Source organism: Malania oleifera, chromosome 2 (genome assembly GCF_029873635.1).
Source record: "Malania oleifera isolate guangnan ecotype guangnan chromosome 2, ASM2987363v1, whole genome shotgun sequence".
Lineage (NCBI taxonomy): Eukaryota > Viridiplantae > Streptophyta > Magnoliopsida > Santalales > Ximeniaceae > Malania > Malania oleifera.
Genome location: NC_080418.1, coordinates 106,971,336 through 106,987,021, shown reverse-complemented (window position 1 = coordinate 106,987,021; position 15,686 = coordinate 106,971,336). Strand labels below are relative to the sequence as shown.

The following is a 15,686-nucleotide window of genomic DNA, read 5'->3' as shown; positions in this document are numbered from 1 at the left end:
CAACTATAATTTTTCAGATCTCTACAGTAACTCATAGGCCTAGCCATGAATAGCCTTAAAGAATATCATACAGAATAACATGTTAAAAACATGAGCAGTGGAAAAATTTGTACCACCGTCCATTGTGCTTGACTTGCAAATATATTACTAATAGCTACTTCAATCTCTAGAAAAGAGAACTATAATTTTATGAAATTTCTTCTAGTCTTTACCTTAGACTTGATGGGATAGATTGATGGAATACACAGACCCTTTTTATAGGCAAGACTAGGGACCCTTCACATAACTCTTATGAGCTCCCTTATTAGTTCCATCCATCAAGGAATAAATAAGAAGAGTTTGTAACTTTATCACTAATAAGACTAGTAATTCATGCCCTCATTGGAACCATAAAATAAAGGTGAAATGTGAATCACTTTAAGGGAATATTTATAAAATAATATAAATAATTCTTACATTCTCCCACTTGGTTCACATAACATAGATTCTTTATCTAAATGAGTCATGATATAACTTTAATTGCATGCACATAATCTTTATTGTGATTGCTCCCACTCACTTAAGTCATACTACACAAGGAACCATAGCGGTAGTTCTTTATTTATCAAGCATTCCCTCCTATTTGTTACAATGCATAATACTTCTTAAGTAAGTACTTTAGGAAAAACTTTATGAATGGCCAACGTCATTTGGGTCCAACCTTAATATCCTGATGGATATGATGAATTTATCTTTATACGCGTAATACTGAATAATTCATCAAAATAACTCTCTGTGTAACAAAATGTCAACAAGTACAAGAAAAGAAAAAACTAAATGCCACAAAGGCCCATATTATCCACATGACCCTTAAACTGCATACTTTCTCACACTAGAATACTTATGTTTTGCTTTCGCTTTTATTATTTTTAGAAAAGAACACTGCAGCAAAATTATCACAGAGAATCTTTATCGGTCTTTCTATAGAATCAACAATTTTGAGACCACTAATAAAATTCTTTAACCATAAGTCCTGTGTTGATGCTTCATAGTAGACTATAAATTTTGCCTCCATAGTAGACGTAGCAATAATTTCCTATTTCACACTCCTCCAGAATATAGCTCCTTCAGCAAGAAGAAAGATATATCCAGAGGTTGACTTTTTGCGGTCTACACAACTAGCAAAATTTGAATCTGAATACCTGATTACTTCCAAAAACTAGTGTGTCTGTAAATCAACATGTAATCCTTGGTTCCTTGCAAATATCGCATCACCTTCTTTGCAGCTACCCAATGTTGGAATCTTGGGTTACTCTAGTAGTGACCCAACAATCCAACGACAAAGCATATGTCAGGTCTAGTGCAAACCTGAGCATACATTAAACTTCCTACAGCAAATGCATAAGGAATGTCTTTCATCTACTCCATTTCCAATGCATGTTGGGGTGACTGGTCTTTTCAAAGTTTATCCCCTTGGACTATGGGAGCTACTAAGGACTTGCAGTTTTTCATACCAAACCTCTCTAAAACCTTTTCAATGTAAGCCTTTTGAGACAAATCCAAAATTCTTTGTTGTCTTTCTCTGTGAATCTCTATGTCAATGACATAACAGGCTTCACCCAAATACTTCATTTCAAACTTCGAACGAGAAACTGCTTAGTCTCATATAGCAAACCCAAATCATTATTCGCAAGTAGAATGTCATCTACATACAAGACCAAGAAAATGAACTTACTTCCACTCTCCTTAAGGTATATACATTGATCCACAATGTTCTCATCAAAACCATATGAGATGATAACCTCTTGAAACTTTAAATACCATTGGCGGGAAGCCTATTTCAAACCATAGATTGACTTCTTTAGCTTGCAAAATTCATGACTATCATCACTAAAACCCTCAGATTGCCTCATGTATACTTCTTCATCAAGATCCCCATTAAGGAATGTCATTTTCACATCCATTTGGTGTAACTCTAAATCAAAATGAGCTACCAAAGCCATGATTATCCTAAATGAATCCTTCTGCAAGACCAGAGAGAAGGTTTCATAATAATCAGTGCTTTCCTTTTGAGTGAAACCTTAGCAACCAATCTAGCCTTATATCGTTCGACATTACCAGAAGCATCGCGTTTGGTCTTAAAGACCCATTTACAGCCAATAGTTGCCTTCCCTTTTGGTAATTCGACAAGATCCCAAACTTGGTTCTTATGCATGGATTTCAACTCTTCTTTCATGACATCTAGCCATAGTGTAGATTTATCTGCACTCATGGCTCGTGAAAACGTGATTGGATCTTTTTTAAGTCCAACATCAAAATCAAACTCCATCAAGTATACAACATAGTCATCTAAAATTGCAGGATCTTTAACATGTTCTTGCTTACCAATCGCATTTCTAATGCTCTTTCCCATACGGGACTTTATGAGCATTAGACTTAAACGATTGGTTTGCTACCACCATGCATGCTTATCAAAGACTTCTTATGCGTCACCATCCTTAGGGGTAGGTGGTTTCACTTCCCGAAGTGCATAATCGAGATCCATGTACCCAAGAGTAAACATAAGAGAATCCTTCCAGTGAGAAAAATTATTATCTTCAAGCATTGGAACATGTTGTGCATTATTAACTAAAGAAAAAACTACAAAACCAAGAAATGACTTTAATGCTATGAAATAAAATATTAAAACTTTATATAGTAGACTCCACCTTCCTATGGGCCAAAATTGCAAAACGCATGAATTTACTAGTAAGACAAATAAATTTAATCAATATGACAAAAGTTACCCATTATCCTAAGGGCATTAGGGCAACCTCACCACATTGATAAATTTACTTTCTTATACTAACTAAATTATAAAATCAAGATTGATTAGGAATTCTTGAGTGAAAAAACTTAGGCCCAAAACAACTCCAAATAGAGTCAATATTACTAATCAAGCATAGACTAAAAGACTTGACTTTGATACCAAATGAAAAAATATCAAACAGAATAACATGTTAAATACATGAGCAACGGAAAAATTTGTACCTCCGTCCATTGTGCTTGACTTGTAAATTTACTACTAAGAGTTACTTCAATCTCTAGAAAAGAGAACTATAATTTTATGAAGTATCTTCTAGTCTTTACCTTAGACTTGATGGGATAGATTGATGGAATACACATGCCCTTTTTATAAGCAAGACTAGGGACCCTTTACATAACTCTTATGACTTTTAAGCTCCCTCATTAGTTCCATCCATCAAGGAACAAATATGAAGAGTTTGTAACTTTATCACTAATAAGACTATTAATGCATGCACTCATTGGATAAATAACCACCAAGTGCACTTAATGTGAAATGTAAACAATCACAACTATTACTTAATGTGGTTATTGGAACCATAAAATAAAAGTGAAATGTGAATCACTTTAAAGGAATATTTATAAAATAATATAAAAATGTCTTACATAGCCTACTTGAGATTGGCAAACACTTGTGCATGTATAGCATAGGCAATAGGCAATGGGGTTGCACGTTGCTTTAGTGTAGCACTTAAAATTTTGGACCAGATCATAAATTCCAAATTATTTTGATCCATAGTTCTATCCAAAATTTAAATATAGAAGTTTGACAGTGTAAATTTGAATTTTCAGATATAAACCTTTACAAACTTTGCATAAAAAAACGGAGTTTTTATGACTATTTCAAACATCTACAGGAAAACAAGAATGCGTATATTCTTTTTTTCTATTCTTCCTACTTTATCTCGTTGCCCTCACTACTTCTTAAACTACCTTATGAAAATTTGTGTACTATATATGACTTTCCTTCATACGTCGTTGAAGCAAGACATTCAAATATTTTTCAAAGGACTTTTTCTTCATTTTTTTTCTTTACAATTTGAGGATTTAGGATTAACTGAAAGAAAAAAAAATTAAGTGTTAGTAACAATAATAATAACTTAATAAAATGCTAATGAGAAAATGGGGATTGAACATATGAGTAATTATAAAAGAAAAAAAATTAAGAGAGGAAGCAAAGCAATGGCAATGGTTTAAATTAAGGAATTAATTTTCATGTGTAAATATTTCATATATATTTTGGCATTTTGGTTAAGATCAAGTTGAATGTTTGTTTAAAACATTTACAAATATTTTGTACGTGTGTGTGCGCGTGCGCTTGTGTGCATGTAAGAGCTAATATACTAAGCAAAGACTATAATTGCATTGCAATCATAGTCAAATATGCATCGTATATAGGATGCATGACTATAGTGCATGCAACATAAGAAATTATGTTATGTATAATTATGACACTTCACTACTATTGCGTCAAAATTGTTAAACTGTTAATACTGATTTGAACCCTTAGTGAGGTATTAGAATAATTCATGTGTGAAAAGAAAACAATGGTGATCGGAGTCCAAGTTTGATAAGAGCAAATAAACATGTTAACCAGAGTCCTAAGTTTCATAAGAGTCCTGTAATGTTTAAGACATTAAATCCACTAATATTTTTGGGAAGAAATAAGGAATAAGTTGCCAGAAGTTGAATCATTATATAACTGGAACAAAAAAAAAAAACTATATTAGAGCAGGTACTTGTTGACAGGACTCGACTCCAATGGACAACTGGCTTTTTGGGAGAATGATCTGCCCTATCTTCGAGGATTGTGGCCTCATTAAGCTCGATGAATATAGGGACAAGTAACTTCAGTTAATTAAATAGCCTGAATGGATTCTTTTTATGACGTGTCAAAATACTCTATATTAAAAATAGTATAAAAAAAAAAAAAAAGCAAAAATGGTGATTAGAGTCCAAGTTTGAGAAGAGCAAACAAACATGTTAACCGGAGTCTGAAGTTTCATAAGGGTCCTTTAATGTTTAAGACATTAAATCCACTAATATTTTAGGGAAGAAATTAGGAATAAGTTGCTAGAAGTCAAATCATTATACAATTGGAACCAAAAAAAAACTATATTAGAGCAGGTACTTGTTGACAGGACTCAAGTACAATGGACGACTGGCTTTCTGGGAGAATGATCTGCCCTATCTTCGAGAATTATAGCCTCGTTAAGCTCGATGAATATAGGGACAAGTAACTTCAGTTAATTAAATCACCTAAATGGATTCTTTTTATAACGTGTCAAAATACTCTATATTAAAAAATAGTAAAAAAAAAAAAAAAAGCAAAAATGGAGTCCAAGTTTTAGAAGAGCAAATAAACATGTTAACCAGAATCCCAAGTTTCATAAGAGTCCTTTAATGTTTAAGACATTAAATTCACTAATATTTTTGGGAATAAATAAGGAATATGTTGCTAGAAATCCAATCGTTGTATAACTGGAACCAAAAAAAAAACTATATTAAAGCAAGTACTTGTTGACAGGACTTGACTGCAATGGACGATTGGTTTTCTGGGAGAATGACCTGCCCTATCTTCGAGGATTGTAGCCTCGTTAAGCTTGATGAATATAGGGACAAGTAACTTTTGTTAATTAAATCGTCTGAATGGATTCTTTTTATGATGTGTCAAAATGCTCTATGTTAAAAAAAATAGCAAAAAAAGAAAGCAAAAATGGTGACCGGAGTCCAAGTTTCAGAAGAGCAAATAAACATGTTAGCCGGAGTCCCAAGTTTCATAAGAGTCCTTTAATGTTTAAGATATTAAATTCACTAATATTTTTGGAAAGAAATAAGGAATAAGTTGCCAAGAATCGAATCGTTGTATAACTGGAACAAAAAAAACAAAAATTATATTAAAGCAGGTACTTGTTGACAAGATTTAACTGCAACAAATGACTAGCTTTCTGGGAGAATAATCTGCCTTATCTTCGAGGATTGTAGCCTCGTTTGTCTCGATGAATATAGGGATAAGTAACTTCTGTTGTTTAGAATCGCCTAAATGAATTCTTTTTATGACGTGTCAAAATACTCTATATTAAAAAATAGTAAATAATATAAAACGGTTATAACCGTTAAGAATCTTTTTCACAAATGATATTATTTATTTACGTCGCGAATGGCTAAACTAATCAACATGGAAACCCAATTACTGTAAATTTTCATTTCTTTCTATCGCAAAATCTGCAACTTATAATCATAAACCTACCTTGTTGAAGGATAATTGCAAATTACCTTAAACTTGATATTTGGGTGCCAAAATGAAATCACAGCATTCAGAATTATCACTACAAAAAAAGAAAGAAAGGAATGGTTCTTTTGGTCAATTGCCTGCCTTAATTTCATGTATCTTTACACCTTCGCGAATTAAATACAATGGGCGAGATCATAAGGAGGAGCAATGGAGCGGGTTTGTCCATTCCAGAGAGAGAAACGAGCATAGAGAGAGAAATTCAGGAGAGAGAGAGAGGGGAAGAACAGAGACATGAACAGAGCGGATTGATGAATTGTTGGAGGTGGTAGCCAGGTTCAAAGTCCCATATATCTCCCTCTACCATCTCCTTCTCTGTATTTTTTTTTCTGTTTTATTTTCACCAAATCCGTGTCTCTTTCATCCCTTGTATCATCTTCCTGTGTTATCTGCCCAAAGACATGCGGCGAGGGAGAGGCCACAGAGCGGCGGTCGCGACGGCAACTGCGGCCGGTGAAGCAATTGAGTCGAGAGATCAAACCAACGAGATGAAATTTAGAGGCGTCAGGAAGCGGCCGTGGGGTCGATTCGCCGCCGAGATCAGAGACCCTTGGAAGAAGACGCGGGTTTGGCTCGGCACCTTCGACTCCGCCGAAGAGGCGGCGCGTGCCTACGACGATGCGGCGCGCTCCCTCCGCGGGCCAAAAGCGAAGACGAATTTCCCCCCGCCGCCGCCGGAATCTGAAGCCTACGAGGTTTCCCTTCGGCAGAACGTTCCCAGCTACATGCGAGAAGATCATCAGGATCCCCCGGTGCAGGTGCAGGTGCAGATGCAGATGCAGGTGCCGGCACCGGTGCAGGCGCACCAGAGGCCCGCAACGAGCAGTTTGAGCAGCACCGTGGAGTCCTCTAGCGGCCCGAGGCCCTCGAACCGGCCGGCGCAGCCGCGAGTCAAGACGCGCGTGATGCCTCCGGTGCCGCCGGACGAGTGCCACAGCGACTGTGACTCGTCGGCGTCAGTGGTCGACGACGATGACGGCGGCCACAGCTTTTCGTTCCGCAAACCCTTGCCGTTTGATCTGAACCTCCCTCCTCCCATGGACGATGATGTTGTTGAAATTGCCGGTGATGATTTTCAGGCCACAACTTTATGCCTTTGATTATTGCTTGAAATATTTATTTTGTGGATTCTCTTTATCTTCGTTTTTTTTCTCGCGAAAATCAAAAGGAAATTGTCATCTTATCGTCTATCATTCGTGGTTTTTTACTTGGTGGTAGAAGAGACTCGATTTTGGGGGTTCATTATTTTTAAAATGTTATTGATAGATTATGAGATCTGGGTTTCTTCATCTCCATGGACATTTAAATTTTGTCTGTTTTGTTGAAGTTCAAATTACAACTTTAAGAGGAGATCTAATCCGAAGTGGATGCTATACCTGTCTCGATTTGATCTTTACCCTTCTTTTCTCTTGTGTGTCCTATTTGTTGTATAACTCATTATATAGTCTCCATAAAAATGAAACATGGGAGGGTTATGCCCTTTTTATTTAACTCCTCTTATAATCTTTTTTTGTTATTTTTTTTTCCTATTTAGGGTAACAATTGTTTGATGATGAGATATTCAACAAAAACTACTCGAAATTATTTGTTATCCTCAAAAAGGTTGATTTTGAAAATATCTTTTCTTTTAAAAATGTAAGTTTTGAGTATTTTAAAATCTTGGGGATATATTTTTTTTTTTTTGAAAAAATGTAGTACCAAGTACAAATTCCTATCCTAAATGAGGAGGGTCTGTGTGCTTAAAAAAATACATTAATTTTGATGTCCAAATGAGATTTGGAGAAGGGTAAAGTCACGTTAAGAAAGATTGTGACATCGCCATACTTGAATGTGAGCAGTGAGGTCAACAATGTTGTTAGGTTAGGCCTTGGTGTATGCGTGTTAAATTCATTGTAAGGGTAAAGTGTGAGATGGGCACTTTGGTGTCTTTCCCCTTCTAATCTTCTACTATTAAAATTTGGTGCTTTTTCTTTTCTCTTTTGAACTTCTTTCCTAATGTAGCATACTAGTGAGATCATGCAATGCAGGTACAAAGTGGCACTGGTGAGTAGGCGCCAAACAAGTTTGTGTGGAACACAATTGTATAAGAGATGTGTAGGTTTTTCAAGAGTTATAAAAAAAACAAAATTTAATGAAGAAAATGCAAGTATTCTAGAACATACTTATGATATGAAAGGAGGTAGATTATATAATGGCATATATACATTCGGATGGAATATTATTGATATATTTCTTTAGGTACAAATATTTGTGGGAATATTCTTGGGAATTTTGATCTTGGTCAACCATTGGAGGCTGCAGTGGCAAGATCTTAGGGAAGGTGGTTTGCCACAAAATAGTTCCCGCCTTATTTATAAGCATTCATTAAACCAAAAATAAAAAATAAAAAATAAGTCTTTTTTTACAAGATATATTTTTCTCTTGCTTGAGGATCTTAATTAAGTGGTTTTCTTCCTATTGTTAGAAGAAGAAAAAAATAGCTAAGGCACTCGGTTTGCTTGTATTAGTGTTGCACTGGATTGGCCAATGGGATGCTAACTCTAACCCTATGATAGTTGATATAATAGCGAGGTCATAATTGATTCATTTCAAACCAGTTTCTGGGATTCTAAGAAAGAAGGATGTTGACGGTAGACAACACAAGCTTCAGCAATGTCAATCGTGGAAGGGAGCTTGATATAGGCAAACACGGAGGGAGTAAGGAACATCAAAACTAAGGGATATGGTTGGAGAATTTGTGACAGGACATGTCAAGCTTGAGTTAGCCATGGAATACATACACAATTGTTTGGGAATCCTTGAGGACAAATAGGATGGTTTACAAGGCAAACCCTTAACGATTCCAAAGGTGAGATATTGTTGTTTCCTAAGTGAGGAACCAAACATAGCAAGGGAATGGCTCAAATGAAGCAACTTAAGTGCCATGATGACTTGTTTGGAGGATGAAAAGAAGAAGGTTGACTATCATAGGGTCGAGCAAGTGCAGATGGGATACTCGAAGCTCCTCAACACTATGGGTACAAGGAAAGCTCCATGAAATGCATGATGCTAGAACTTGATGTTTGTCAATTTTAGCTTAAATGGAGGAACTACCCAAGCATTAACCGACATAGGAAGCCATTTACAATTTTTTGTTAGCACAAGAATCAAGGAGATTGGGATTATAGATCTCCAAATAAGGCAATTATTTAAAAGTTGTGAATTCAAGTAGGGTTCCCATACATGGAAATTTGCATGGAATGATATTTGCATAGATGAATGGAATGGCACTTTGGATTTCACCATAGTGCATATGGACTATTTGGTTTTTTGCAACACATATTTTTTACGAATCTAAGGGCTTAAATATACCAAGTAGTCGACAGTTGGTGTTCTTATCTAAGGGGTGTACTTGAATGGTCATGGTCAAGACATCAATGCTTAAGGGATGTGTATCCAAGGCATAATAGCAGTCCAACTCAAACAATTAAGGAATATATATCAAGGGCAATGGTCGAACAAGGCCAAGTAAGGGGTTAAACAAGGAATTTGATGTAGAAAAACATCTCTTAAGCACAAAAAGGCAGACTTTATAAAAGTGAGTGGGGGGATAATGTTAGATGACGAACGTATAGTGGGGGATATATAGGTAAAATGGGCTACTAGTCATTTTATAGCCGTTGGGATGATATATTATATGTTTACTTTGAAAACTAGCCGTTTATAGCCATTGGGGACTAAATCCCGAAGCAAACCATCGACTGTTTAACCCAATTAGTCGACCAATTCAGCATATTTAGCTACTGCCCCAATTAGTCGACTGTTTGCCCAATCAATCGACTAATTGGCCCAATTAGTCCATTGAATGCCCCTAAAATGAAAATGTCTTCAACATGAAAGTTGTGGACTTTTTTCTTAACTTTCCGTAGATACTAAGATTGCCCTTTTTAGAGTTTTTTAACAAAAGTTATGCTCAAAATATTAAAGGATATTCAGGAAATTTGAGAGGTGCATAAATGAGGTTTTAAACCCAACCAGGACCAAGCTTTTAAAATATTATAACATTAATATAATTTAAAACTTGTCCCATATAAATTATATTTAAGTATAAGATATTTTCACAAAACTCTTTATTTTGTAATTTGAAAACTCATAAGTATGAAACTTATGATTTGGGGAAATCCTCTATACTCTTTAAATTAGTAGTTTATGCAATTGCTTAACTCTTTGTTTTTGTCTTTGAAAAAAATGCATAAGAGTAAAACTCTATGCTTTATAAGCTAGTATGCATATGAAATTGCTCAACTCTTGTTCAATAATCTTATGTGAAACAATACTGCAAGAGTTACAGTATATCATACCTTAAAAACTTCTTATTACATATAATTTTACACTTGCTTCATTCAGATGTGCTTGAGTTCTTCCGAATGAGTGCCCACCTTGATCTTTCCTACTTGAACGTCCACTTGGTCTGATCTTTGCCTTTGATCCAGTATCTTCATGTATTTGTCACTTGTACCTATACTAACTTGATCTACAAAGACAGGTTACACTTGGAACTACAAATAGGTTAATATCATCAAAACACATTAAATATGATTATGTAGTTGTTGACTCTATGAGTCTGATCCCGTTTTGATAATGACAAATCATTTTGTATCTTACATGTGCACTGAGCATTTGAACAGGATTACTTTTAGCACACGCAGATGGTGAGGATACGATGGAAGCCATAAGGAACTTGATGCTCACACCACAAGATGACATTTGAAGAACAAAAGGAATGAAGACCAAATTTGTCAATTGTAATTGCATTATATTTTTGGGTTTATAATAATATGGTATGTAATAATGCATTGCATGCATGATAGGATTTAATGCTCAAAGGCCATAAATTGTCCATTAGGTTCCAAAATCCTTCAAATTAAAATGTCATATCTTATTCACATAGGGTTGAAAAGGTTTAAGGAACTAAATAGGGTAAAATCTTTAAGTTTATAGAGCATCGGTCGATGACCTATGCATATTCAAAATGCCTCAGACGACCGGCTTTATTATCAAGCATTATTTTTAAAGAACCTCGATCGACCGACCAAAAATTGAACATATCTTTCACGGTCGCCTAACCCTTAAAACACGACCCCTCTTAGCGTACTTGGACGACCGGTTTTAATGACCTAAACATACCTCGGTCGACCGAACCTACGACGGTTCAGAAAAAAGCCCCTCAACACAGCCAACCAGCCTTTAAACGGACGGATCAACCGTGCATAATTCTAAAAATATTAGAGAGGTCAGCAGATCGATCCTCTCAGGTTTTCGAGTTTTTACTGCGCTAATCAAGGTTAATGAAAGTTAAGGAGTCGTCCCAAGAGGGGGTGAATTGGATTATTAAAATTTCTTTTTAATTCTTTTCAAGAATTCTTAACCTCTTGTTGATTTAACAATTACACAGCAAAGCTTTAGTTAATTACTCAATCCTCAACCCAAAACTTAACACAAGTAATTAAAACTTAAACAATCAACCAACAATCAGTCAACTTTAAATTAAACAACCAAAGATACCAACTTAAGATATAATATGCAGCTTCTTGGGAATTCTTAGCTTTTACAAGAATTCAAGATATTTGCTTGTTTGCAACCCTGTGAATATATGTAAGCCCTATGGTTAATGGATTTGATTTCACAATTTGCTACACAATCAGCACTCTTTCCAAAACTTAGACTTTAAAAAAACCTTCAGTTAATAAGTTTTGGGTGTTGAATCAATTAACGTACTCCCTTACGCCTTCCGCAATTTGTATTGATCAACTAATGTACTTCCTTTCGGTTTCCGCAAATTCCAATAAACAAATTAAGTTTTAGTTTATTTAATATCTAATCCACGTAGTGTATATGATCAGAAATTAAAACACAACCACGCAGTTAATATATGCTGAAAATTAAAGAGAATTAAGGAAAGAGAGTGACACCACGATTTTTATAAGGTTTGGCTTATCCCTAGCCTGCGTCCTCGCCTTTGGCTAATACTACCCAAGGATTTTAATAAACCACTCCTTTACGGGCGAAGTAAACCTTACACACTCTTTCAATAGGTTAGAGCAATGCCTCTCCAAGTGATACCCCACACTCGGTCACTCCTTCAATATGCTAGAGCAACACCTCTCCAAGTGATACCTCACAGTCGGTCAACAATCCAACAACCTAGAATCGTCAAGAAACAAGAAACAAAAGCTACGTACAAGAACACTCTCATATAGAGTAGATTAGTACAAATTCAATCACTATGTATTTCAATAATTAAATATCAATATGAAATACAATTGAAGCTTAAGAGAAGAATTTACCAAGTTCCTTTTAGATGAGAATTAGAAACTCAGAACTTATTAGTGTGATGACCAACACTTCAGAAATTCAGCACATCAGTTGAGTAAAGATTTGAGCAAGAGAGAGTTTTGATTGCAAGATGACTTTCAGCAGATTTTTCAATTCTTTTTTTCATGGTGTGTAATTTGATTTGCAAAACCATGTATTTATAAGCTTCTAAAAGTGATTTCGTGTTGCCCAAGTTTAGTTGGAGTATCTTCCAAGTTTTTAGAAAATTTGGGGCACAAGCAACCTTTATTTGAAAATTAAAATATTTAAAATTTCTAACCGTTAATAGTGTTCAGACGACTGAACTATCGGGTTCAGTCTTTTGATATTCCTTAAAATACTGAAAATTATAGTCTGGACACAGGGTCAAACGACTGAACTATAGGTTCAGTCTTCTGAAGTCTCAGCTCAGACGACTACATTGAGGGTTCAGTCTTCTGAGGGTGTTCTGCCTATTCTGTGTTTCAACAAATAAATTTCAATTGACTGAACTAATTCTTCAGTCTTTTGAGGGAATTCTTCAGACGTCTGAAGTAAAACTTCAGTCATCTGAGGTTGTATGTTCAGACTTCTGAGGGTACACCTCAATCGTTTGGACAAACCAACTTTAGAATTTTCATTTTTGGTTTCAAAAATCATTTTTGCTCTCTTACTTTAATTTCTTATAAAATTTTTTTCGAGTTTTGAAATAAGGTCTCTAAGTCTATAATTAACCCTCGAAAAGCTTTCATCATATTTCCATAAGATATTTAAATACGAAATAGTTACATAAAGACTTCTTATGACTTTTGACATTCTAAGCTTTTAAGTCTTCATGCTTGTCTTTCTTTGAACTCTCTTTCTTTGTCTTCCTTTGGCTCCATCTTGTCTTCAAGCTTTAATATACTTTAAGTTTTGAGCAAATCCTCTTTAACATCCATGCTCTCATATTTTTCAAGTTTTATTATATCATCTTTAAATTCATGCTTTGATCCTTTAAGATATTTCCATAATATATTTAAATACGAAGTACTTACATGAAGACTTCTTATGACTTTTGACATTTTAAGCTTTTAAGTCTCCACGCTTGTCTTTCTTTGAGCTCTCTTGTTTTGTCTTCCTTTGGCTTCATTTTGTCTTTAGGCTTTAATATACTTTAAGCTTTGAGCAAGTTTTCTTTAACATCCATGCTCTTATATTCTTCAAGCTTTATTAGTTCATCTTTAAATCCATGCTTTGACTCTTTAAGTTTCATTTGATCATCTTTCTTTGGAACATAAGCTTTGAATGTTTCTTATGAGCATTTGACTTTGTATTCACATACTTGAGTCCTGAAATATCATCACTTAACCAAATATGTTGAGTTCATCTTATTTGTTATCATTAAAGCAAGATTTTAAGCCTTGTAAGGCTAACAATCTCCCTTTTTTTTTTATGATGACAAATAAGGAGTAAAAAATTGCGTAAACCTTAAAAAGGCTCCCTTTTTCAATAAGCATCATCTTAACAATATTTGCAATATCAAGATCAAGTTCAATATTTATTTCAGTATAATGCTCATATATCAAAATCACATCATTCACATCATTCAAGATTAAATACTAATATATCATCTTAAGTATGCAGTATCATGCTCAATTTTTACCCAAAATTTCTCCCTTTTTTGACATCAATCAAAAAGAGTAAGATATCAAGAAAATATAAATATTAAGGCATTGAACAACCATAATCAAAAGTTTGCATTCATCATGTATGAAAAGATAGACAACAAGATCAAAAGTAGCATGAAAAAATACAATAGATTGTACATCATAATTTTCAATGATTGTCATCATAATATTATTTAACAAGTCTAACTCCCCCTGAATGAAATCTATCTTTTATTCAATAAATTCAGATTTTCATTTGTAATACCAATTGAAAACTATGTATTCATAAAGATACCAATTGTGTTTTTAAATCTATCACATCATACTTAAAAAAAAATTATTTTCATATTAAATGCTCATGGATACCAATATCAGGAATAGTACCAATATTATTTCAATGTCATCTATGTCATAACATGGTTATGTTTATCCATTAGTCAATCATGCAAGAGATATATAAAGTGATTCATCATTTAGCATGTAAACTTACATGATCAAAATTTAATCTCATACTCATATTTCAATATCATATCAATATCATCACATGCTCATGGATACAAATATGTTGTCATGCTCAAGTATCAATTATCATACTCATAGATACCGATATATTTCATAGATACAAATACTAATATCTTATCATACAAAGATTCATGCTTTACAACCATGCTCAATAATTTCATGCTCAAATTTGCAATGTATAGTGAGTCATAAATTCTCAATATGAGTCAAGTCAATATCATGTCTTTGGCAATATAAAAATCATACATGTCAGCATTTTAGCATAGCATATCAGCATATAGTTCATATTAGCATCTCATCACGTATGCATATCAGAATATCAGCATTTAGCATGTAGCATATCAACATATAGTTCATATTAGTATCTCATGCATATGAGAGTATCGGCATTTAGCATGTACATTATCAACATATATTTATTGCATTGTGCATTGTGCTACAATTGTTCAAATTGTTCTTATGTTTCTTAAGTATTTCTTATTCTACCTCTCATTTTGCTCAAATACCTTTTTTTTAATCAAAATACTTCAGATTTTCTTTCTTTTGATTTCATAAGAATATTGCTTTCCAAATCTTAATATTTCCTAAGTTAAGCCTTCTATAAATCATCCTATGATTTTGGCCAACAATGCCATTTTTGTTTGTATTTGTCAATGATCTCTTAAACTTATCTTTAAGATTTTTCATTTCAACTAGTTTAATTTCCTTGATTTGGATTAAGTATCTTTCTTAATTTCAAAGGGGAATAACTAATCCAAATATCTTTGATGTCATTGGTTTATGAATTAGTCTTTCATCTTGATTCTCATACTTTCTTGGGTCCGGATGGTTTAACAAGAGATGTTTTTTCAACTTTCCAAATTTGTTAACTTTCACATCTTTCCTCTTTAATGGACATTCAAACTTTATATGTCCCTTCTTCTTACATAGGAAACATATAGTGTGAGTGTAGGCATTTGAGGAGGTGCTGACATAGTTTTTGGATGCTTTCATAAAGTACCTCATATAGAGGTTTTTTTTCTTTATATTTTCAATTCCATTGAATCCTATGTCCTCTTTATTTAAAG

At 34.2% G+C, this 15,686-nt stretch overlaps 1 protein-coding gene across 1 annotated transcript; it reads left to right on the top strand.

Moving 5' to 3' along the window:
- Positions 1-6,245: 6,245 nt before the first annotated feature.
- On the top strand, positions 6,246-7,388 carry LOC131149466 (ethylene-responsive transcription factor 3-like). Its single transcript, XM_058099918.1, has 2 exons — positions 6,246-6,391; positions 6,515-7,388. Exon 2 carries the CDS (start codon positions 6,517-6,519, stop codon positions 7,213-7,215), a length of 699 nt encoding a protein of 232 aa, XP_057955901.1. The 5' UTR covers positions 6,246-6,391; positions 6,515-6,516; the 3' UTR covers positions 7,216-7,388.
- Positions 7,389-15,686: the final 8,298 nt, after the last annotated feature.